The sequence below is a fragment of the Salvelinus alpinus genome, chromosome 8 (genome assembly GCF_045679555.1).
Source record: "Salvelinus alpinus chromosome 8, SLU_Salpinus.1, whole genome shotgun sequence".
Taxonomy (NCBI): domain Eukaryota; kingdom Metazoa; phylum Chordata; class Actinopteri; order Salmoniformes; family Salmonidae; genus Salvelinus; species Salvelinus alpinus.
Window position 1 is genome coordinate 85,285,810 of NC_092093.1, and position 24,404 is coordinate 85,310,213.

General features: G+C 43.9%; 1 protein-coding gene across 1 annotated transcript; it reads left to right on the forward strand.

The window, feature by feature from the left end:
• The first annotated feature begins 6,952 nt into the window (after nt 1-6,952).
• Nucleotides 6,953-22,393, forward strand: LOC139583804 (chondroitin sulfate glucuronyltransferase-like). The gene is made up of 4 exons (XM_071415295.1): nt 6,953-8,248; nt 18,898-19,462; nt 19,645-19,827; nt 20,493-22,393. Exons 1-4 carry the CDS (start codon nt 7,971-7,973, stop codon nt 21,756-21,758), a joined length of 2,292 nt encoding a protein of 763 aa, XP_071271396.1. The 5' UTR covers nt 6,953-7,970; the 3' UTR covers nt 21,759-22,393.
• Nucleotides 22,394-24,404: the final 2,011 nt, after the last annotated feature.

A 24,404-nucleotide genomic window follows, 5' to 3' on the forward strand; every position in this document is an offset into this window, starting at 1 on the left:
TTAAAGAACCCCACTATGGTAAATATTAAATTGTCAATTCATCAATTTATTCAGACACTGTTTGCCATACAACGTTCGATTAAAAATAAGGCATCATTAAGGCTCTTTTACACAGGGAAAACAAGTCACTTTGAAATATCATAAATTACATAAAAGCTGCTGCATACACTTTTGATGATGTCAGCACAATGGAATGTATTGCCATTTGGAGTGCAGACTGAGCTGAAAGCAGGTGGGTGAAGTTGCCCTTAGACATTTACATTTACATTTAAGTCATTTAGCAGACGCTCTTATCCAGAGCGACTTACAAATTGGTGCATTCACCTTATGATATCCAGTGGAACAACCACTTTACAATAGTGCATCTAACTCTTTTAAGGGGGGGGGGGGGGGGGGGTTAGAAGGATTACTTTATCCTATCCTAGGTATTCCTTAAAGAGGTGGGGTTTCAGGTGTCTCCGGAAGGTGGTGATTGACTCCGCTGACCTGGCGTCGTGAGGGAGTTTGTTCCACCATTGGGGTGCCAGAGCAGCGAACAGTTTTGACTGGGCTGAGCGGGAACTGTACTTCCTCAGAGGTAGGGAGGCGAGCAGGCCAGAGGTGGATGAACGCAGTGCCCTTGTTTGGGTGTAGGGCCTGATCAGAGCCTGAAGGTACGGAGGTGCCGTTCCCCTCACAGCTCCGTAGGCAAGCACCATGGTCTTGTAGCGGATGCGAGCTTCAACTGGAAGCCAGTGGAGAGAGCGGAGGAGCGGGGTGACGTGAGAGAACTTGGGAAAGTTGAACACCAGACGGGCTGCGGCATTCTGGATGAGTTGTAGGGGTTTAATGGCACAGGCAGGGAGCCCAGCCAACAGCGAGTTGCAGTAATCCAGACGGGAGATGACAAGTGCCTGGATTAGGACCTGCGCCGCTTCCTGCGTGAGGCAGGGTCGTACTCTGCGAATGTTGTAGAGCATGAACCTACAGGAACGGGTCACCGCCTTGATGTTAGTTGAGAACGACAGGGTGTTGTCCAGGATCACGCCAAGGTTCTTAGCACTCTGGGAGGAGGACACAATGGAGTTGTCAACCGTGATGGCGAGATCATGGAACGGGCAGTCCTTCCCCGGGAGGAAGAGCAGCTCCGTCTTGCCGAGGTTCAGCTTGAGGTGGTGATCCGTCATCCACACTGATATGTCTGCCAGACATGCAGAGATGCGATTCACCACCTGGTTATCAGAGGGGGGAAAGGAGAAGATTAATTGTGTGTCGTCTGCATAGCAATGATAGGAGAGACCATGTGAGGATATGACAGAGCCAAGTGACTTGGTGTATAGTGAGAATAGGAGAGGGCCTAGAACAGAGCCCTGGGGGACACCAGTGGTGAGAGCACGTGGTGCGGAGACAGATTCTCGCCACGCCACCTGGTAGGAGCGACCTGTCAGGTAGGACGCAATCCAAGCGTGGGCCGCGCCGGAGATGCCCAGCTCGGAGAGGGTGGAGAGGAGGATCTGATGGTTCACAGTATCAAAGGCAGCCGATAGGTCTAGAAGGATGAGAGCAGAGGAGAGAGAGTTAGCTTTAGCAGTGCGGAGCGCCTCCGTGACACAGAGAAGGGCAGTCTCAGTTGAATGACTAGTCTTGAAACCTGACTGATTTGGATCAAGAAGGTAATTCTGAGAGAGATAGCAGGAGAGCTGGCCAAGGACGGCACGTTCAAGAGTTTTGGAGAGAAAAGAAAGAAGGGATACTGGTCTGTAGTTGTTGACATCGGAGGGATCGAGTGTAGGTTTTTTCAGAAGGGGTGCAACTCTCGCTCTCTTGAAGACGGAAGGGACGTAGACGCTGATCTTGGGTCAGTTTTGCATTTTCCCCACTAATGGTTAGGATTGGGGGAAGAGGAATCTTATCCTAGAGCTGTACCTAGGGGAAACGTCACCCCAGAGCGGGTGAGGAATATTGTTCCACCACACATGCACTTGGAGGCCAAGTCCATGATGGAGATTGGGTTTACTAGCTCAGATTGCAGGGGCTCTAGATGTGCTTGGTTGTCAATCTTTGATTTCAAATATTCTTTGTATGCCAGGAAGTCTCTGTTCAATTTGGTGATGGTTTGCTTCTCACACACCCAGATCTTCTGAGCCACTTGGAAAAATAAAAAGAACAGTTGATGTCACAGCTCTATATCAGACTGATAGGAAATGAACAAACCTAATTTGAAAACATGTTCCTTTTCTCCCCAATTCTATTGACCTGGTAGGGTTTTAAATTGTGTTGCACATTAGGCTAAGTGATGTGAAGTACAAATAAGTGCCCGGTCGTGGCTAACCAGCCTCATGCCGCCCTTTGTAGTTGTTGATGGTGTCAGCCAAATTCTACAAATTCCTGTACAACAATCATGCCATAGACACTTTCGATACAGGGTTCACTTCAAAACAATGTTTCTGTACCAAGTGAACAATCTGATTCGGTCTATGCTTCTCCGGTGGTTCATGGGCCCGGACTGAGCTCTTCGATCTCACCTGTTATTTTCCTGTGAGGCCATAATGGCCGATGATCTTCTGCATCTCCTTGATCTCCAGGTAGTACTGCATGTACTCCAGAGGAGATAGGTTCAGCTGCTCTGTCAGATGCTGCAGATAAATAAATCATACATATATCAGATACATTCAGATACACATTAACAAGCAAATGTGCTGACCAAGAATAGATGTGAAGTACAAAGGCCTTTAGGACTTTGGCTGCAGAGAGTTGCAGCATCCATGCATAAAAGCAGTTTTTTTTTTATGCCTGTCAATCAAAACCCAGTGACCGGCAGGGGGCGGCTGTCTTTGGGAATACCAGGCAACTTTTAATGTTTCTACCTGGTGATATCGGCCAATCTTCACGTAAAGAATGTTTTCTAATCAGGCCATCAGTGGGGAGAAGCTGGAGAGCCAGACAAAGAACGAGGGGTATTACCGTATATGCAGTACTGTCATTACAATATGGTAAAACAAGAGTTGACAAATGGCGCTATCTCCCTCTCCTATCAGGAGTTTGAGTAGAGTAAACTTCCTGCTGCGTTAGGCCCCACCAGAGCCACTCACGGGTCCAGGTCAACACTGAACCTCAGGTTCTTGTATATGTGTGACTGGAGGAGGAAGAGACAGTTGAGTGAATAAGAAAGGAACACAAGAAATGAGAGCTCAAACTCAAATAAAAACAGACTCATTGTTTCCTACTGACCTGGTTGTCACTCTTTGAGCTAACATTCTGAACAATGATAACAAGAGGGGGATCTTTCCACAGGAAGGATAATAAAATGACTTGCAACACTAAAATGAGCCATAGTGTGAATAACCTCTGATTTCTTCATAAGAATATACAGTATTTGTTCAAGAGGAAATTGTGAATGGCTTTAGAAAGGCTCAATGCATACGAGCAGTTCCTTGTACGCAACGGCACAATATAGTTTTACTTTTAAATTAACGATATATAGCCTTTGATTATTGAATATTATAACTTATAAATGCGTCATGAGCTTAGTTCAACTGTCGTTCCCCATCAGAACCAAGCCCTCACAAAATGGCTACATGCCAAACCAGTTATCATTTTTAAAGATAAAGACATAAATGCGTTAATTAGAAAACGCGATTATAATGACCATTTTAACGGCTTCTATGAAAATCGATATCAATCCGAATTAAACAGTTGGACTGATCCTACAGCCTTCTTAGACCCTCAAACACTCAAAAATAAATATCACACTGTTAAAACATTTGCAAGGAAAAAAGCACCAGGAATGGACCCCCTTCCCATAGAATTATATTTAACATTTTGTGAGAAAGTAGCGCCACTGTTTACACAAATGACAACACACGTCACTCAGTTCAGTGCTTCCTAGTTCCATGTATCAAACAGTTATTTCAGTTATATTAAAACCAGGACAATCTGGAGAGTCCCCTGTTGATTACAGACCCATAAGTTTAATAAATTGTTACAATAACGTAATAACAAAGCTCATAAGCAATAGAATGGCAAAAGTCTTACCAGACTTGATACATATAAATCAAATACGGTTTATAAAAAATAGACACAAATAAATACAAGAACATGTTGCAGTTTAATACAATGAGCTACACATTTATGATAGGCCTTTTATATTCAAAACTTTGGAGGCTTTCAACTTACCAGCTGAAATAATACAAAAATAATAGATTATCTGATGAAATTGCTTTAGAAAGGGACCCAAGACGGGGCTATCCCCTCTCCCCCCTCCTGTTTTCACTGGCAACTGAACCGCTTGCAGAAAGAATTAGACAGGACCGAAACGTAACAGGTATCAGTATTGATAAACATGAATATAAACTCAAGTTATTTGAGTATACCTGACCAATATTGAAAACTCAGAAATTGCTCAAAACATAAACTCAGAAATTGCTCAAAACATTTGCAGATTCATATTAAAAATCTCAGCATATAAAATTAACTTGGGGAAAAAAACGAAATAATGGCGTTAGGAAACATAAAAATAATAACTCATGATCTACAGCAATCCTTTAAGTGGACCAAAAAAATCCATGGTTTAGGATGCTTAATAAGTGACAACAAACATATAAAGATAACTATCTCGTTACTGAACAATATGAAAGCAGATCTAATTAAAGGGGGAAATATTCCCATAAATCTTACAGGTAAAATAAACCTCTTTAAAATGGCAATACCAATCACCCCTCTTAAGACATTCTTTAAAAAAAGTATACTCGGTCATAAGACTTTACATGGCCAAATAAAACTCAGAATAATAAGGAAAACGTGTAACGTCTGAGGCTGATTTTAACCTTCCAGACATGGAATTGTATCAACTCGGCTTTTACTTGCGACATATACACTACCAGTCCAAAATTTGGACACACCTACTCATTCAAAGGTTTTTCTTTATTTTTTTTACATCAAAACTATTAAATAACACATGGAATCATGTAGTAACCAAAAAAGTGTTAATCAAATCAAAATATGTTTTATATTTGAGATTCTTCAAAGTAGCCACCCTTTGCCTTGATGACAGCTTTGCACACTCTTGGCATTCTCTCAACCAGCTTCACCTGGAATGCTTTTCCAACCGTCTTGAAGGAGTTCACACATATGCTGAGCACTTGAGACCTAAAAATAGCTGTGCAGCAACGCTCCCCATCCAACCTGACAGAGCTTGAGAGAATCTGCAGAGAAGAATGGGAGAAACTCTCCAAACACAGGTGTGCCAAGCTTGTAGCGTCATACCCAAGAAGACTCAAGGCTGTTATGGCTGCCAAAGGTGCTTTTTATTGTATTCTTTTTTGATTTAACCTTTATTTAACTAGGCAAGTCAGTTAAGAACAAAGAAATAGAGGAAGGACTAAAAACAAACAAAATATAACTATTGTAAAATAGATTGTGTCTGTACAATGTGTATAATAGGCTCTGTCGCAGCCGGCCGCGACCGGGACGTCCGTGGGGCGACGCACAATTGGCCTATCGTCGTCCGGGTTAGGGAGGGTTTGGCCGGTAGGGATATCCTTGTCTCATCGCGCACCAGCGACTCCTGTGGCGGGCCGGGCGCAGTGCGCGCTAATCAAGGGAGCCAGGTGCATGGTGTTTCCTCCGACACATTGGTGCGGCTGGCTTCCGGGTTGGAGGCACGCTGTGTTAAGAAGCAGTGCGGCTTGGTTGGGTTGTGTTTCGGAGGACGCATGGCTTTCGACCTTCGTCTCTCCCGAGCCCGTACGGTGTATAATATGTGTATATGTGTATAATATGTATAAACTGAAGTTGGAAGCCTAAGTGTTATTGTTTATTAGTTTACTCCAATTGGGGGAAGGGTGGTAGGGTTTGCTGGGAATAATAAAGGTATATTCTAAAAAAGAGTATGTATATCTATATAGGTATGTGTATGTATATATGGTTATATGTATGAATGTTTATGTATGCATATGTATGGGTATGTACGTGTATGTATATGGATATATATATTTACCAAAAAAAAGATATGGGGGATTGGAAATGATGCAGACAATTACATTGATGGAAGTAACAATCTTTCCGCAATATTAAGCTGATCCACCCCTAAAAAAACTAAAACATTATTGGGCACAGACAACAGCACAAAGGGCAAGCAGGTAGAGACAACAACACATCACGCAAAGCAGCCACAACTGTCAGTAAGAGTGTCCATGATTGAGTCTTTGAATGAAGAGATTGAGATAAAACCAGCGAACTGAAAAGACGAGCGACCCAGGGATGTGTGTGCTTTGGGGACCTTTAACAGAATGTGACTGGCAGAACGGGTGTTGTATGTGGAGGATGAGGGCTGCAGTAGATATCTCAGATAGGGGGGAGTGAGGCCTAAGAGGGTTTTTATAAATAAGCAACAACCAGTGGGTCTTGCGACGGGTGTAAAGAGATGACCAGTTTACAGAAGAGTGCAGTGATGTGTCCTATAAGGAGCATTGGTGGCAAATCTGATGGCCGAATGGTAAAGAACATCTAGCCGTTCGAGAGCACCCATACCTGCCGATCTATAAATGATGTCTCCGTAATCTAGCATGGGTAGGATGGTCATCTGAATCAGGGTTAGTTTCAGATTATGGAAAATTGAAAGTTGTAAGGATGGATAATAAAGTAATACGGTGGATATTAAATCAAATGTATTGGTCCATGTTTGAGTTGCATAAGTAATCAGACTATGATTTACAAAATAAAGCAATGATTTGGATATAATCTTTGATATCAAGTTTGAGTTGAGTCACATAAAAGAGATGATTAGTTTCCCTCCCCCCTTCAAATAAGATTTTAGCTAAATATTTTCCTCACTACTGTTCTGGATGCATACAATGTATCTTTTTGAATGCAAGAAAATGAAGGAAAAAAATAGAAATAAGCATTCCAAATACTGGGTGATATTGAACTTGAAGGGCCCCTCTACAGACCCCCTCTACAGACGTCTGATGACGACGTGTCTGACAGCATTTTGACCCAGAAGCGCAGTGCAGAATGGATGCAGAATGAGAAGCAATATTTTCAGATAATACCTTATCCAGTGCACGACACGCTTTCCAGGAGGTTTCTCTCTGACGAGTAACATTTTTTTTATGAATTCATGAAGATTTGAAAGAGATGCTTTACTTGGAGGCGGTGAATTACTCACTTTGAGGAAGTGAGAGGAAAAAATGTCGACTTGGTAAACTACTGTAGCTACATCATTAGCCTGACATAATTTGAAGAAAAGACAGCATGCATGCTGTGTTTCTGTGGATCACGCTGACATGGAATTTTATAGTTTTCTGACCACCTACAGACAAAATATGGATAATTGCGCCTGCATCAACAAAAATGGAGAGGAAAACACCCTTTGTTTTGGGGAGAGAACGAAGGACAAACACCGTTAACTAGGTAGCTTGCTACCTGATACCGAGGCTTGGATGTTATCGTTTTGTCAGGATAGTTATCTAAAATATGAATAACGTTACAGCATTGTAAAGCCCTGGTTTCATTGTATGTAGCTAGCGAGCTGGGACACTAGCCAGCCACCTTACTAGCTAGCTAAGTCATAGCAAGCCAATTGCAAATGTTTTTTTCAGCTGGCTAGCGTACTTGTTAGCCTACTAGCTAGCTGTGTGGTTTATTATTGGACAGAAGCCTATTACAGTAGCTAGGTATTGACTGCTGAAGAGTAGCAGTCAATACAGCTGTCTGTTCAGTGTGTCAAGTTATTGTATAGTAAATACCTTATAGTACCTTATCTTTAAATGGCACAGATAAGGATGTAGTGAGCTATCTACTCCATGGTGCAACACAGCCAGGATTGTGCCAATTTATCAGACTTGACTGAACCTAGCTTGAAAGTGGTTGGCACTTCACCAGAAGGGTCATTACATGGTTTTAAACAGCAATCTACAAATGTTTGTAGAGAATTTCAGAGGAACATAACATAAAACTTGATTGACAGCACTGAAGTCCACCGCTTCGTTATGCGTCTTTCCTCCTTCCTGGCTGTGTTCAGGCCTGCTCTCCCCCTTATCCTGGGGCTCTCATTGGGATGCAGCCTGAGCCTGCTGATGGTCTCCTGGAACCAGGGAGACACATATGACTTGTGTGGAGATGAACTGGGCAATAGGGGTCTCTTCCTGGGCAGCAATAGGGGAGACCCCCCAGGGGACCAGAGAGGTGGTCCTGGGAATGAGGACTTCCAGCCACGCATCATACCATACCACAAGGACCCCAACAAACCACACAAGAAGGTCCTCAGGTGAGCATTTTGGGATGGATGTACAGAGGAATACCACATCCTAGCTTAACACTAGGTTTCAGAGATAAGAGTTTGCAAATGGCCAGGTTTTTCACTTAAATGGATACCAGACAAAAACCATTGATTTCAAAGTTTAACAAACCACACAACTCTATGCACAATGACTACTTTTAACAATTTACACAGAAAATTCTACAAAAACACATTTATTGGAAGAAATGTGCAGATGCAAAGTTTTGTAACAGAATTTAGGTTAAATCTTCTTCTGTTTTTTATTTGACCATACGTTATCCAAAAATTCTTAAATATCTTCTCCAAATTAAGATGTGAAGATGTCTGCAGAAGGAATAGGGTGTCAGCTTTGACTTGACACCTTGAGTTTAGAAAAAATCTCTTTAGGTTATTGAACTACAATAAGTCAAGTGGATTTGCACCCAGTAACAGAATTGCCGTAACATAATTTTATCATGTGTCCCTGAACTATACTACACAGAAATGCATAATTATGGATATGAACGTCATTCTCGTCATGATGATGTATCCTGAATAGGTACACACAGGTAGAAATATGCAATATCCTCCTTTTGCATATTTGGGTATTATACAACAAACTGGCTATTATTTTAATGACCGCCACCAAACGAGGCCAAATTTGGTTGGTCTGGACCCGACCAATCATAGACGTTTATGTTTCACAAGTTTGGACATCAAAGTACAGCACAGTATAGTTCAGTAGAGTATAGTTCAGTACAGTGTACTCAACTCTAGTGTTCTCTACTGTGTACTGTACTCTACTCTCCTGACAATATACTCTACTCAACTGTGCTGTACTTTGGAACCGTGTGGCGCAGCGGTCTAAGGCAGTGCTAGAGGCGTCACTACAGACCCGGGTTCGATCCCGGGATGTATCACAACCGGCTGTGATTGGGAGTCCCGTAGGGCGGCATACTATTGTCCCAGCGCTGTCAGGGTTAGAGGAGGGTTTGGCCGGCGTAAGCCATCATTGTAAATAAGAATTTGTTCTTTACTGACTTGCCTAGTTAAATAAAGGTTGAAAAAAAACTACTAAAAAGAATGTCTGTGGACGCTGAAATCCAGGGCAGACTGACCGATTTGATAACAGAATTTAGATTTTTAATGACTTAATAATTAATATACAAAATTGATATCAGTAAAAACACTAACTAATTGATAGGTAGGTCTACCTTTACTTGATAGTTCAGTGAACTTTCATTGTCCTCCCTTCACACGAGGGAAAGAAATTAGACAATATCTTAAAAGATCTGTGGGTTTTTGGTAAAGGAATTTCAAGGTACAAGGAAATGTTCCTTAAACTTACAGAAGGCAGAAAAAAGTGTTTAAATTAGTTGCCAGGGGTATTTACTTCAATATTATTGTTTTTGTAATACCTTTTAAGACTTTCGGGTAGATGTTTTCTAAGACCCCTTTTATCTGTTTGACAAGAAATCAAAGCATTTTGCTTATTCCACATTAAAAACATTTTTTTTTTTTATATTCATTTTTTGTCATGCTCTTTCCTTTGACATGCTCCTATGAACTTGACATGTTTGTATACATGAATACTTCTACATGAAAATGACCAAAAGGAAGACACTGCTTAAAAATATATGCAGAGATATTGGATCTCTTTTAGGAAATCCTCTTTTAACTGTTTAAAAAAAATAATGCACCCCAGTGCATATGAGTGGTGTTTTCTGGGAACTAACGCTTATGCAACCCGCTAACATTGCCAAATTCGTCATCGATATGTGAATGACGCAAATCATGACTTTCCCTGCAGATGCATCACACTTTTTTACAAAATGAAGGCCTTTATAGGCCACTGTCTGTTTGATTCTCACAGATTTTCGTTGTTTGTTCACCCATTTTTAAACGGCTTTTTTCTGTTCATACTGGGTCTAAACCACTCTGTGGTTGATATGACGTAGAATATGTCGGCCTACACTTTTAGGGAACATATACCATAATTTCTTAGGCTATATGAAAGTTGTTTAAAAAGGAAGGAAAAGAAAGAGATGGCCAATGCTATTAAACCGCTACTGACATTTCACCCCTTGATAAAGATTTGTTTAAAAAGCCCATGGGCAATTCCATGTAAAGAACTCTGGCTTGAGCACTAACGTGAAGTTCATAGGAGCACATCAAATTTGGTGTCAAATGAAAGCTTAGAGTCTATATTTGTTTAGATGTAAAGTCCCCTGTTTTTGGGACCTGAGTGTTTCTGGTGCCGGTTCCGACTGACATTTTCGCATATAGATCGATATGTGGACACCATAGATTGAAATGGCTTGCATTGAGCGTTAGCCCAGAGTCTCACTGCCTGTGAGAAGAAGGATGTGAAATCTGATACCACTTGAAGCGGGGATGTCCCTCCTACCATTTCATTCGATCTTCCTACTGTCCATCAGAACCCTACGTCACTGCCACTAACAACGCATATGTGTGGGATCCTTACATTGTAACGCAGCAGGAGGGAGTGGTTTTGTCGCTGTAGCACATTCAAACATCGATTTATAGCCAGTAATCTAAAATAGTAGATTAATATGAGATGAAAGGCAAGTTCCTAACGAGTTCAGGAGGCCAAGCTATAGAGACGTTCACAGCGATGGGGGCAGACGTTTTGATCAAGACAGACCTTTAGAAAATATGCAGCCTTTCTCTAACACTAAATATACGTACAGTACCAGTCAAAAGTTTGCACACACCTACTCATTCAAGGGTTTTTCTTAATTTTTTAAAACTATTTTCTACATTGTAGAATAATATTGAAGACATCACAACTATGAAATTACAATCATGTTTAAAACAAATATTATGGTAAAATGTAGTAACCAGAAAAGTGTTAAACAAATCCAAATATTTTTTATATTTGAGATTCTTCAAAGTAGCCACCCTTTGCCTTGATGACAGCTTCGCACACTCTTGGCATTCTCTCAACCAGCTTCATGAGGTAGTCACCAATAATAAGAACACCAATAAGAAGAAGAGACTTGCTTTGGCCAAGAAACATGAGCAATGGACATTAGACCGGTGGACATCTGTTCTTTGGTCTGATGAGTCCAAATGTGAGATTTTTGGTTCCAACTGCCGTGTCTTTGTGAGATGCAGAGTAGTTGAACGGATGATCTCCACATGTGTGGTTCCCACCGTGAAGCATGGAGGAGGAGGTGTGGGGGTGTTTTACTGGTGACACTGTCAGTGATTTATTTAGAATTCAAGGCATACTTAACCAGCATGGCTACCACAGCATTCTGCAGCGATACGCCATCCCATCTGGTTTGCACTTAGTGGGACTATCATTTGTTTTTCAACAGGACAATGACCCAACACACCTCCAGGCTGTGTAAGGGCTATTTGACCAAGGAGAGTGATGGAGTGATGCATCAGATGACCTGGCCTCCACAATCACCCGACCTCAACCCAATTGAGATGGTTTGGGATGAGTTGGACCGCAGAGGGAAGGAAAAGCAGCCAACAAGTGCTCAGCATATGTGGGAACTCCTTCAAGACTGTTGGAAAAGCATTCTTCATGAAGCTGGTTGAGAGAATGCCAAGAGTGTGCAAAGCTGTCATCAAGGCAAAGGGTGGCTACTTTGAAGAATCTCAAATATAAAAAAAGATTTGTTTAACACTTTTTTGGGTTACTACATGATTCCATATGTGTTATTTCCTAGTTTAGATGTCTTCACTATTATTCTACAATGTAGAAAATAGTACAAATAAAGAAAAGCCCTTGAATGGCGCAGCGGTCTAAGGCACTGCATCTCAGTGCAAGAGGCGTCACTACAGTCCCTGGTTCGAATCCAGACTATCACATCTGGCCGTGATTGGGAGTTCCATGGCCCAGAGGGGTAGGCCGTCATTGTAAATAAGAATTTGTTCTTAACTGGCTTGCTTAGTTAAATAAAGGTTAAATAAATAAAAAATATAATAATAATAATAATAAAATATACAAATTTAAAAATGAGTTGGTGTCCAAACTTTTGACTGGTACTGTATATATAAAAAATATCGTCTTTGTCTCTCAATCATTGTAATGTGGTTAACTGTAATCTAAATGACAATTATTCAAATCTAAAAGTTCAAATTCACCCAGAGAGCCCTTAGATTGTGTGAAAAGGCCGCACTTAACCGTTGCACTTGAATCATTCCCACGGTGAATGGCTAAGCCCGCTATGCCATACACTATTGCAGAGACTTTGATATTACCAGCCACAATTGATATGGTGAAAACAATGTGTGGGGAGGCATAGACACTCACATCAATATCTTTGTCAGATAACACTGAAACTAATAATTGGTGCTATAGCTAGCAATCAAGTGGTAACTCTGACTGAACGACTCAAACTCCCCACCTCATGCTCTCCAAATGGATGTTTGCTGTTAGGGCCGAGATGCATTGACCTTTGTTCGCTACATGTCAGAGGATGCTATTCACGAGGACATATTTTTTTTGTCTCACGATTCCCGAGCATGAAACGGCACATGGGATGTTCAGGGTGCTGCATGGCTATATTAACGAAAAACAGATTCCATGGGATTGAATGGTGGGCTTTTGCACAGATGGGGCTCCATCTATCACGGGACGGCGGGCAGGCCTCTGCACTCGAGTTATGAATGTGTCTCCCTCTGCTATATGGACGCATTGTATGATACACCCACTGAGCTATAATGGAGATACACCGAGAGCAACTGGCGGCAAAAGAGCTGAGAGCAGAACTCTGAGATATGCAGCAGGTAACTTCTATTGTAAACTACTTCGTGCACACCTGTTCGCAAAACTAGGTGGAGATATGGGATCAGAGCAGGACAATGTTCTATTTCACACCGAGGTTTGGTGGTTATCAAGGGGAAGTGTTGGAAAGATCTTTTGAATTGAGAGGGGAACTGTCATTCGTAATGGATAAAAAGAAAAGAAGACTGTTGAATTTCTGTGTAATGAAATAAAATGTCTCATTGCCTATGTAACAGACATATTTGGGAAACTGACTGAACTGAACGCAAGCATGCAGGGGGGAAAAACAAATTCTACAGATGAGTGACTGAATCAGCTAAATCCATTTGACTGTGATCCTGGCTCCGTGAGCATGCCGGGAAGTGAAATCGAACAGCTGATCGAGCTGTCATGTGGCCGCATTCACGGGTCACTATGGAAGAGTTTTGGATCGGACTCAAAGGGAATACTGTGCAGTCTCCCTCTGAGGTTTAAAACTCGTGGTATGCTGATTCAGTGCTCTTTAGAACTGGACCAGAGAGGACAACCCACCTCTCCAGTCTGTCCAGAAGGACATCATGGTAAGCAGTATTGAATGCAGCACTTAAATCCAAGAGTACAAGGACAGAGAGCTATTTGGGGTCTTTGTTGGCGCTAAGATAATTGACCACTTTAACTAAGGCTGTCTCTGTGCCTTGGGGGGCACGAAAACCGAATGGAAAATTTTCAAAAATACAGTTGGCACTTCAAAAATTATTTAGCTGTTTGAAAATCAATTTCTCCAGAATTTTGTTTCAAGAATGGAAGGTTGGAGATTGACTGAAAATTGCTAAAAGCTAAAGACTTGATTACTTTTCTTCTGAAGGCGTTTCACCATAGCAGTTTGTAGTGCAGTGGGGAAAGTGCCCGTGAACAGGGAGTGATTAACAATAGCTTGCACTTCTTCAGATATGCAATAAAAAACTGTTTTGAAGAAGGGGCGGGGTAGGATCGAGAAGGCAGGTAAAATACTTAAGTTGTGATATCACTTTCCTGAGCATGTCTGCGTCAACCATGGAAAATAACTCCACAGTGCCTTTGCGTGGTAGGCACATATCATCAAACTTCTCATCAGGTCTTGCTTGACTGATACTCAGCCTAGTGTTTATTATCTTGTCTCTGGAACATGCCGCAAAGTCATCACATTTAGATGTGGAGGAATGTTCACATAGGTTTGCGGGGTTTGGATTTATCAGGCCGTCAATGGTCGAGAAGAGCACTCTCAAATTACTCAGATTATTAGTGATCAAGTTAGGCTCATTTTTCTGTCTGGCATTTCTAATTGCCTTGTTATACATTGAGTGTACAAAACATTAAGGACACCTTCCTAATATTGAGCTGCACCCCCCCCTTTGACCCTCAGAGCAGCCTCAATTTGTCAGGGAATGGACTGTACAAGGCGTTCCACAGGGATGCTGTCCCATGTTGACTCCAGTTGGCTGGATTTCCTTTGGGTGGTGGACCATTCTTGATACACACGGGAAACTGTTGAGTGTGAAAAACCCAGAAGTGTTGCAGTTCTTGACACAAACTGGTGTGCCCGGCATCTGCTCCTATACCCCGTTCAAAGGAACTTAAATATTTTGTCTGCCCATTCACCCTCTGAATGGCACACATACACAATTCATTTCTCGAACGTCTCAAGGCTTAAAAATAATTCTTTAACCTGTCTCCTCCCCTTCATCTACACTGATTTGAAATGGATTTAACAGGTGACATCAATAAAGGACCATAGGTTTCACCTGGTCAGTCTATGTCATAGAAAGAGCAGGTGTCCTTAATGTTTTGTACACTGTGTATAGCCAAGTTGCTCTCTCAAAATATCATAGTGGACCTGCAACTTTGACTTTCTCCACTTCTGCCCTGCCTTTCTGCAATTTCTCTTTAATTGATTTGTTTCCTCACTCACTCCGTTTAGATGTGGCCTTTTTTAAACCTTACTGGAGCTATGGCATCAATGACTACCCTTAATTTGGTATTACAGTTATGAACTAAGTCATCACAAGAGGAAGGCAGAATGGGTGATGATGTATTGTTCATACATTCAATAAAATCTGCAGCAACTTCAGAGGTAAGTTAGCGTTTCGTAGCCCTTTCCTGCAGTCAATGACCAAAAGCGCCATCTTTGGCCTCATGGGTGGAATGTTATTAATATTTTCCATAATTTCATAATTAATAAAGATTATAAAATAAAACGACATTCAGTGTTTCTCTGTCAAACCCACTGGGGAGCCAGGCCCAGCCAATCAGAATGAGTTTTTCCCCACAAAAGGGCTAGATTACAGACAGAAATACTTTTCAGTTTCATCAGCTGTCCGGGTAGCTGGGCCTGCAGGTGAAGAAGCCGGATGTGAAGGTCCTGGGCTGGCGTGGTTACATGTGGTCTGCGGTTGTGAGGCCGGTTGGACGTACTGCCAAATTCTCTAAAACAATGTTGGAGGCGGCTTATGGTAGAGAAATTAACATTAAATTATCTGGCAACAGCTCTGGTGGACATTCCTGCAGTCAGCATGCCAATTGCATGCTCCCTCAACTTGAGCCATCTGTGGCATTGTGACAGAACTGCACATTTTAGTGGCCTTTTGTCCCCAGCACAAGGTGCACCTGTGTATTGCTCATGCTGTTTAGTCAGCTTCTTGATATGCCACACCTGTCAGGTGGATGGATTATCTTGGCAAATGAGAAGTGCTCACTAACAGGGATGTAAACAAATTTGTGCACAATTTGAGAGAAATAAGCTTTTTGTGCGTATGGAAAATTTCAGAGATCTTTTATTTCAGCTCATGAAATTTACTTGACATGTTGCGTTTTATCAATCAATCAATCAATTTTATTTTATATAGCCCTTCGTACATCAGCTAATATCTCGAAGTGCTGTACAGACACCCAGCCTAAAACCCCAAACAGCTAGTAATGCAGGTGTAGAAGCACGGTGGCTAGGAAAAACTCCCTAGAAAGGCCAAAACCTAGGAAGAAACCTAGAGAGGAACCAGGCTATGAGGGGTGGCCAGTCCTCTTCTGGCTGTGCCGGGTGGAAATTATAACAGAACTATGCCAAGATGTTCAAAAATGTTCATAAGTGACAAGCATGGTCAAATAATAAGCATGAATAATTTTCAGTTGGCTTTTCATAGCCGATCATCAAGAGTTGAAAAACAACAGGTCTGGGACAGGTGGCGGTTCCATAACCGCAGGCAGAACAGCTGAAACTGGAATAGCAGCAAGGCCAGGCGGACTGGGGACAGCAAGGAGTCACCACGGGCGGCAGTCCCGACGCATGGTCCTAGGGCCCAGGTCCTCCGAGAGAAAGAAAGAGAGAAGGAGAAAATTAGAGAGAGCCAAGATTTTCAAAATGTTCATAAATGACAAGCATGGTCAAATAATAATCAGGAATAAATCTCAGTTGGCTTTTCATAGCCGATCATTAAGAGTTGAAAACAGCAGGTCTGGGACAGGTAGGGGTTCCATAACCGCAGGCAGAACAGTTTTATATTTTTGTTCCGTATATATAAATTGTAATATTGGGATAAACTCAAAATGTAATACATTTCAACTCTACGTCTGACATGGTACAGGTTTTTTTTTAAAGTCCATAGCCATGTGTGTAAGGTGTATACTTTTGTTTCAAATTAGATTTGTGTAAGACTAACAGGAATCACTCTGTAACCCTGATTTAGCCCACTGCAGTAAAAATGAATAATGCATTTAGTTTTACCCTGTGCTATGGGCAACAAGATAGTAACAAAATACACAGTGGTGATCAGATAAAGCAACATCAACAATAGAGGATATGTCAATAGAAAGACCCTTGGTAATAACCAGGTCCAGAGTATGGCCGCGGTTATGGGTGGGCCCAGAAGAAAGCCCCTTGGTAATAACCAGGTCCAGAGTATGGCCGCGGTTATGCGTGGGCCCAGAAGAAAGCCCCTTGGTAATAACCAGGTCCAGAGTATGGCCGCGGTTATGGGTGGGCACAGAAGAAAGCCCCTTGGTAATAACCAGGTCCAGAGTATGGCCGCGGTTATGGGTGGGCCCAGAAGAAAGCCCCTTGGTAATAACCAGGTCCAGAGTATGGCCGCGGTTATGGGTGGGCCCAGAAGAAAGCCCCTTGGTAATAACCAGGTCCAGAGTATGGCCGCGGTTATGGGTGGGCCCAGAAGAAAGCCCCTTGGTAATAACCAGGTCCAGAGTATGGCCGCGGTTATGGGTGGGCCCAGAAGAAAGCCCCTTGGTAATAACCAGGTCCAGAGTATGGCCGCGGTTATGGGTGGGCCCAGTAACATGTTGGATGAAGTCCATAGAGCTCAAAAGATTAATACATTCAATGGCTTTGGAGTCAGTATCTTTGTCAACATGAATATTAAAATCGCTCAACACAATGAGTATATCATAGTTCTCAAGGACAATAGCTCAGAGAAATCAGTAAAGAAAGTGGGGTAGTGCTATACAGGGGTATAGCTCACCAAAGATGTCTGTTTCACAAGTGTGGACAGCAGAGTACAGTAAGGAAAATTAGAGTAGAGTGTAGTACAGTACAATTGAGCACACTACATGAGTACAGTATAATGTACTGTGCTGTATTGAGATGTCCAAACTTGTGAAACAGATTGGTACAAATGTGGTCTTTTTGGGGGGTGGAGCTCATTAGAATAATAGCCAGTGTGTTGAAAGGGGGATACCTAGTCAGTTGTACAACTGAATGCCTTCAACTCAAATGTGTCTTCCGCATTTAACCCAACCCCTCTGAATCAGAGATACTTTTGTGTACCTATTCAGGATGCATCACCATGAAGAGAGTGACATTTATAATTCTGCATTTTTTGTATAGTACATATCAGGGATCCATGATGTCATTCTGTTACCGGGTGTTAATCCACTTCAATAACCATAATATTGTTTTTCAAACTCAAGGTGTCATGTCATAGCTGACACCCAATTCTTTATGCAGACATCTTTGAATCTTCATTTGGGTAGATATTTTTTGTTAAAATGTAGTCTCTTAAACGGAGGGAGTTTTTACTGTCATTCTGTTACCAAATTTGACATCTGCATTGTTTTTCGAGTAATGTATTTTTGCGAAATGTTCCGTGGAAATTGTTAAAAGTAGTCATTGTGCATAGATTTGTATGGTTTGTTTAACTTTGAAATCAATGGTTTTTGTTTGCCATACTTTTAAAGTATCCCAAAAAAATCGGATTCTCAGCATCACTCTGTTACTGTGGAATTGACCCCATACAGTTTGATAATCCTACTGTCTCGCTTCTCTCCGAATCACCTCTTAAAGCTGATTTATTGGCCTGGATAGTTATAATTAGCCAGTTAACCTAGAGGGTCTGAAGAGATGGTCTGTTTTCAAAGTACAGTCAGTCATGAATGATTCAATTTTATTGAAGTGTCTTCTTTTATGAAAGGCTTAACCTTACAGAAGTATTTTGATACCTCTTGAATATGACTATGATCTCCTTTGGTCATAGCCGAAATCCTTACATTTTGCAGATGGTGAGAGTTAAGTCTAGACTGTGGAGTTCAACAATCATATCCCAGTACCTAGCCATCTGGACAAGAATGGACACTAGGCGCATTCAAGACTTACATTCACCTTGACATAGTCATTTACCAGACGTTTTTAAACTAACTTATAACAAGTGCATTTTTAAGTAGAAACAATAACATTGTAGTTTACAACATTGTAACAACTTTTTATTAACATATTGTTAAATAGTATATTAGTAATTGCATAGTAAATCACTCCGTAAGATGGGGCCTGTTCCTTATTTCATCTATGTAATAAAATAAATCACCCAGCTCCGCTCAGTAATGAGTGAGTTTGATTTGAAACAGTGAATGTCCCTCTGAACCCCTCCTCTGTGATCAGGACCCGCTACATCCACACGGAGCTGGGCATCCGAGAGCGCCTCCTGGTGGGTGTGCTGACCTCGCGGGCCACCCTCAACACGCTGGCCGTGGCGGTGAACCGCACCGTGGCCCACCACTTCCACCGCACCTTCTTCTTCACGGGCCTGCACAGCTCCAAGGTCCCCCACGGCATGACGGTGGTGGCCCACGGCGACGACCGGCCCGTGTGGCTGATGTACGAGACGGTACGCCACCTGCACCAGCACTATGGCTTGGACTACGACTGGTTCTTCCTGGCCCAGGACGACACCTACATGCAGGCCGAGAGGCTGGCCGAGCTGGTGGGCCACCTCAGCACGGGACAGGACCTCTACATGGGCCGGTCAGAGGAGTTCATCGGTGGGGAAGAGAGGGCCAGGTACTGCCACGGGGGTTATGGCTATCTGCTCTCCCGCAGCCTGCTGGCCCGCCTGCAGCCCCACCTGGACACCTGCCGCAACGACATCCTCAGCGTCAGGCCTGACGAGTGGCTTGGGCGCTGCATCATCGACTACCTGGGTCTGAGCTGTGTGGATGTACACCAGGTAAACACACAGCTGAGACATCATTATTATAAAACATGTTTATAGAGTTGTTCCATAACGATTACCAGTCTTTTATCAATGCTATGTCATCATGATTTACTGTACTTTGACTACACCCATCAGTTGTCTTACCTACGAGATGGCTAACATTTCCCTCCCCACTGTTTGCATGTTACTTACAGGACATGACATATCGCTCCTTTGAGCTGGGGAAGAAAGCAGACCCAGAGCGAGAGGACAGTGCCCAGTTTAAGAATGCCTTCACAGTGCACCCTGTGTCAGAGCCCAGCCTCATGTACCGCCTGCACAAACGCTTCAGCCAGATCGAACTGGACAGGACCTACCTACAGATACAGCAGCTGCAGGTTGATTTTATTTAATGGAATCAGATGGGCTTTTTGTATGATTCTGGCTGTTTGAGGAGTCGGCACTGGTGTTGGTTTGACTGGTTACGGGTCCAGTGTGCAAATGTTCTGTTTTCCTACATACCGCACCGATTTCTACGAAAATCTACGCCTGGGCAGACATTTGTGTCTGACCCAATATTTTATGCATTTAACAGTGACCGAACCGTTTTGTGAGGATGTGATGTTTGAAATTCCGACTCAGCTCATTCTAAATTTACCTGCTAATGTCATTTTGTAAACATTCCGTCAGTTTAAAAGTGTGAACTTTGTAATTCAATTCAATACAACTTTATTTATCCACTCGGGCAATTAAGAATCAAATCACGCAAAGTCCTCCACATAGACAATAGCCTACAGTATACAACAGGCATCACATGATTCCCTAATACAATACACCCCCCATACAATACATACATATACAATATAATACACTTACAATATTGCTTATAATAAGCTTTGAGAGACTCTGACAAAGGAGAATGTCAACCCATTACAGTTAAGCCTTGAATCAAGTACCCTCAACATTGTTGATAAATATTCTAATATTGAAGAAATAAATCTTTTAAGATGCTTTTGATACATGTAAACACAGTTGTGTCATTATTATTTTGTCTTTTGTCCAGGTCCAGATCAACAACCTGAGTGAGTTGACCCCAGAGGGTAAGGCGGGGGCCATCTGGCCAATCGGGGTCAATCCTCCTTTCATGCCAAAGACTCGTTTCGAGGTCATCAACTGGGAGTACTTCACCGAGGAGCACATCTACTCATGCTCCGACAGCGCCCCCAAGTGTGAACTGCGTGGCGCCAACTGGGCCGACGTGAGCGCCGTGCTGGAGACGGCCGTGGAGCACCTCAACGAGCGCTACCAGCCCCAGCTGCGCTTCAAGAAACGCCGCCTGCTCAACGGCTACCGGCGCTTCGACCCCACCCGGGGCATGGAGTACGTGCTGGACCTGGCCCTGGAAGCCTTCACCCAGAAAGGTCACAGCCAGGTGATCGCCAAGCGGGTCAGCCTGCTCCGCCCCCTCAGCACCATTGAAATCATCCCCATGCCCTATGTGACGGAGGCCACCCGGGTGCAGGTCATCCTGCCCGTCACGGCCCGCGAGCAGGACTTTGTGGGTAACTTCCTGGACATGTATGTGATGAACACGCTGGACACGCACGACAACGTCCTGCTCACCTTCCTGTTTGTCTACGACCCCTTTGATGCCCAGCGCGTTAGCCAGTCGGACGTGTTCGCCGGCATCAAGGCCATGATCGGCGAGGTGGAGAAGCGCTACGGCGACGTGAGGATCCCCTGGATCAGCGTGAAGACGGAGGTGCCCTCGCAGGTCAAGCTGATGGACATAATCTCCAAGAAGCACCCGGTGGACACGCTCTTCTTCCTGGCCTCGGTGTGGACCGAGTTCAACGCCGACTTCCTCAACCGCTGCCGCATGAACGCCATCAGCAACTGGCAGGTGTTCTTCCCCACCCACTTCCAGGAGTTCAGCCAGACCATCTTGTACCGCGACCAGCAGACCTTGGCCTCCTTCCCCGCCGAGGCACCGCGCGACGGACGCTTCGACCGCCACGTCTTTGAGGAGGCATGCTTCTACAACGTCGACTACATGGCGTCGCGCACCAAGATGGCCGCTGACATCCTAGACAACGATGAGCTGCTGGAGAGCATGGACGTGTACGAGATCTTCGTGCGCTACTCGGGCTTGCACGTGTTCCGGGCGGTGGAGCCGGCGCTAGTGCAAAAGTACGTGCGGCGGGCGTGCAACCCGCGCTTCAACGAGGACATCTACCACCGCTGTGTGCTCAGTAACCTGGAGGGCCTGGCCTCGCGGTCGCACTTAGCCATGGCCCTGTTTGAGCAGGAGCAGGCCAACAGCACCTAGGGGTCTCTACTGGTGCTTAGCCACTGCAGCACTGGTGTCACTCCAGGCTTTTTCCATTGCCAGGCCTCAGAAGGCAACATATTTGGGCCAAACACGGGTGCAAAGCCTGACAGTGGAAATGCACCATAGGTTTACCATCTAGAATGACTTGATACCTTTGGCCTTCTTTATGAAGCTGACTTTTGGATGAGGCATATTATGGGATGTTGAATCTCCAAACGGATCCCTAAGGACCAAGAACCCATGTGCAATCTTAGGCCTGCAAAGACTGAGGAGTGATGTTACGACGTGTATTCCTGCAAACTGTGCGTGCAGGCTGGCAGAACTCTGTGCTTTCACTCCAATGGTAGCCCAAGGGGAGGCTCTATCGGTAGGTGATGAATGAACAATGAGCCTTGAGAAAACCGGCATGAGCCATGTCTTCCTTCATGGCTGTGCTGAATTATGATTCTAATACTGGATTTAAAGAGAAGCCATTGAGTGTATGTGTGTATTTTCTTTCAATTGACACTTAGTTTTCTTAGTATGTTTATCCCATAGAGAGTGTGATTTGTTTCATGTGGTTTGTTTCATTCCCTAGACAGATAGGGTCTGTTTTGTTTCTACGGATATTAAAGCCAGATGTCGCTTCTGGACTCTTTTCTGATGTTATTTTGGAATCCCAGACCTAGCTATTTCCTTTGCTAGCTACAGTATCTTTGTTTGAAACACAGTCGTCTTACCGTGGGGTCTCAATTAGAGAAGACAAAACAGAACAACTTGTTTTTGAGACCTACGGCCACATGACAACGGCAGCTGTTTTTCACTGAGTGAAGAGTGATGCATACTTTGCAAGTGAAGATCATGGTTTGCGAGCCAAGGACAAGCTAATAGGATTGGAGATTCTAGTGGTTGATACTCCTCCAATCATATTCAGAGCTCTGAACTCTGTATTCTTCCTGGCTTGCCTCAGAGCTCTGTAGCCTCACCCTGAGGCAATGTACAGTTTGTACCAAAGTCTGCCTCCTCACATTAAGGTAGTAATACACCCCTCCCTGGGCCTCCCTGGATTTTAGCTGGAACTCTCTTTCACGTGTCCTAGGGGAGGAGTGAGTGAGCTCAGTGCACATTCGGAATGCCTTACATGCTGACCACACCCATTTACATTACATTTACATTTAAGTCATTTAGCAGACGCTCTTATCCAGAGCGACTTACAAATTGGTGCATTCACCTTATGATATCCAGTGGAACAACCACTTTACAATAGTGCATCTAACTCTTTTAAGGGGGGGGGGGGTTAGAAGGATTACTTTATCCTATCCTAGGTATTCCTTAAAGAGGTGGGGTTTCAGGTGTCTCCGGAAGGTGGTGATTGACTCCGCTGACCTGGCGTCGTGAGGGAGTTTGTTCCACCATTGGGGTGCCAGAGCAGCGAACAGTTTTGACTGGGCTGAGCGGGAACTGTACTTCCTCAGAGGTAGGGAGGCGAGCAGGCCAGAGGTGGATGAACGCAGTGCCCTTGTTTGGGTGTAGGGCCTGATCAGAGCCTGAAGGTACGGGGGTGCCGTTCCCCTCACAGCTCCGTAGGCAAGCACCATGGTCTTGTAGCGGATGCGAGCTTCAACTGGAAGCCAGTGGAGAGAGCGGAGGAGCGGGGTGACGTGAGAGAACTTGGGAAAGTTGAACACCAGACGGGCTGCGGCGTTCTGGATGAGTTGTAGGGGTTTAATGGCACAGGCAGGGAGCCCAGCCAACAGCGAGTTGCAGTAATCCAGACGGGAGATGACAAGTGCCTGGATTAGGACCTGCGCCGCTTCCTGCGTGAGGCAGGGAAGACACCCCTTGCGTTACGTGCTCGAGCGTTGCAAAATAAATGTACACGTACTTGTTATTCAATGATTGCATCCAAACTGCTCGCGCGCGTCAACGAGTGTCTGCAAGTCCCGCCTCTCCCATCTCCTCATTGGTTGATAGGAGCATATACCCACGTGGGTGATTGATAGATGAGCTGAGGTCCACACTCCAGTCCAGTTGGTGGTAATGCACCTTAATGTTGGTTGCCAACCGCCATATAAAGTCCAAAGAAGAGAGATTACTAGAAACTAACTGGGTTTACCTTTTTATCTGTGGATTAATTGTCGAGGACCTTGTGCATTTCAGGTCAAAATAACAACCCAATGTTTATATCCCAAGACAAATAAGCTAGCTAGCTAAATTGCCATGAATGTGTAATGCTTTTCGACCTGTCCCCAAATTAATATAGTCGGTTCAATATCGTTTTGATATTTCAACCTGTGTGTCCTGCTCGCGTCTGGTGTGGATGGACAAAATCAACATGAGTGCGCACCCGGTCTAGTCAGCATGTTAGCAGGGTGGGTCCTGTCCACTTGGCAGCGGTCCAACAGGGAGTGGGAGGGAAGAAGCTGTTTCCATAGTGGGGTGCGGGTTCAGAGAAATAAATGGACCACTTCACATCCTCTCTGTCTTCTCCCTTTCTCTCTGGGCAGGAGCGAGGGGATTATACTGAGGGGCGAAGCTGCCCCCTGTGATCGTCAATTTAGCTAGCTAGCTTATTTGTGTTGGTGATCGTGTGCACAACGGAGCCGCTTCTTCTTGTTTTTAGCTGTCTGGTCGTCTGCAATAGCCCATCCGTGACAGGGATTG

Excerpts from the sequence above, each read along its gene's own strand:
- LOC139583804 (XM_071415295.1), top strand. The coding sequence starts at position 7,971 with ATGCGTCTTTCCTCCTTCCTGGCTGTGTTCAGGCCTGCTCTCCCCCTT. Across the intron at positions 8,249-18,897 it reads CCACACAAGAAGGTCCTCAG|GACCCGCTACATCCACACGG; the intron begins GTGAGCATTTTG and ends CTCTGTGATCAG. Across the intron at positions 19,828-20,492 it reads TACAGATACAGCAGCTGCAG|GTCCAGATCAACAACCTGAG; the intron begins GTTGATTTTATT and ends TCTTTTGTCCAG.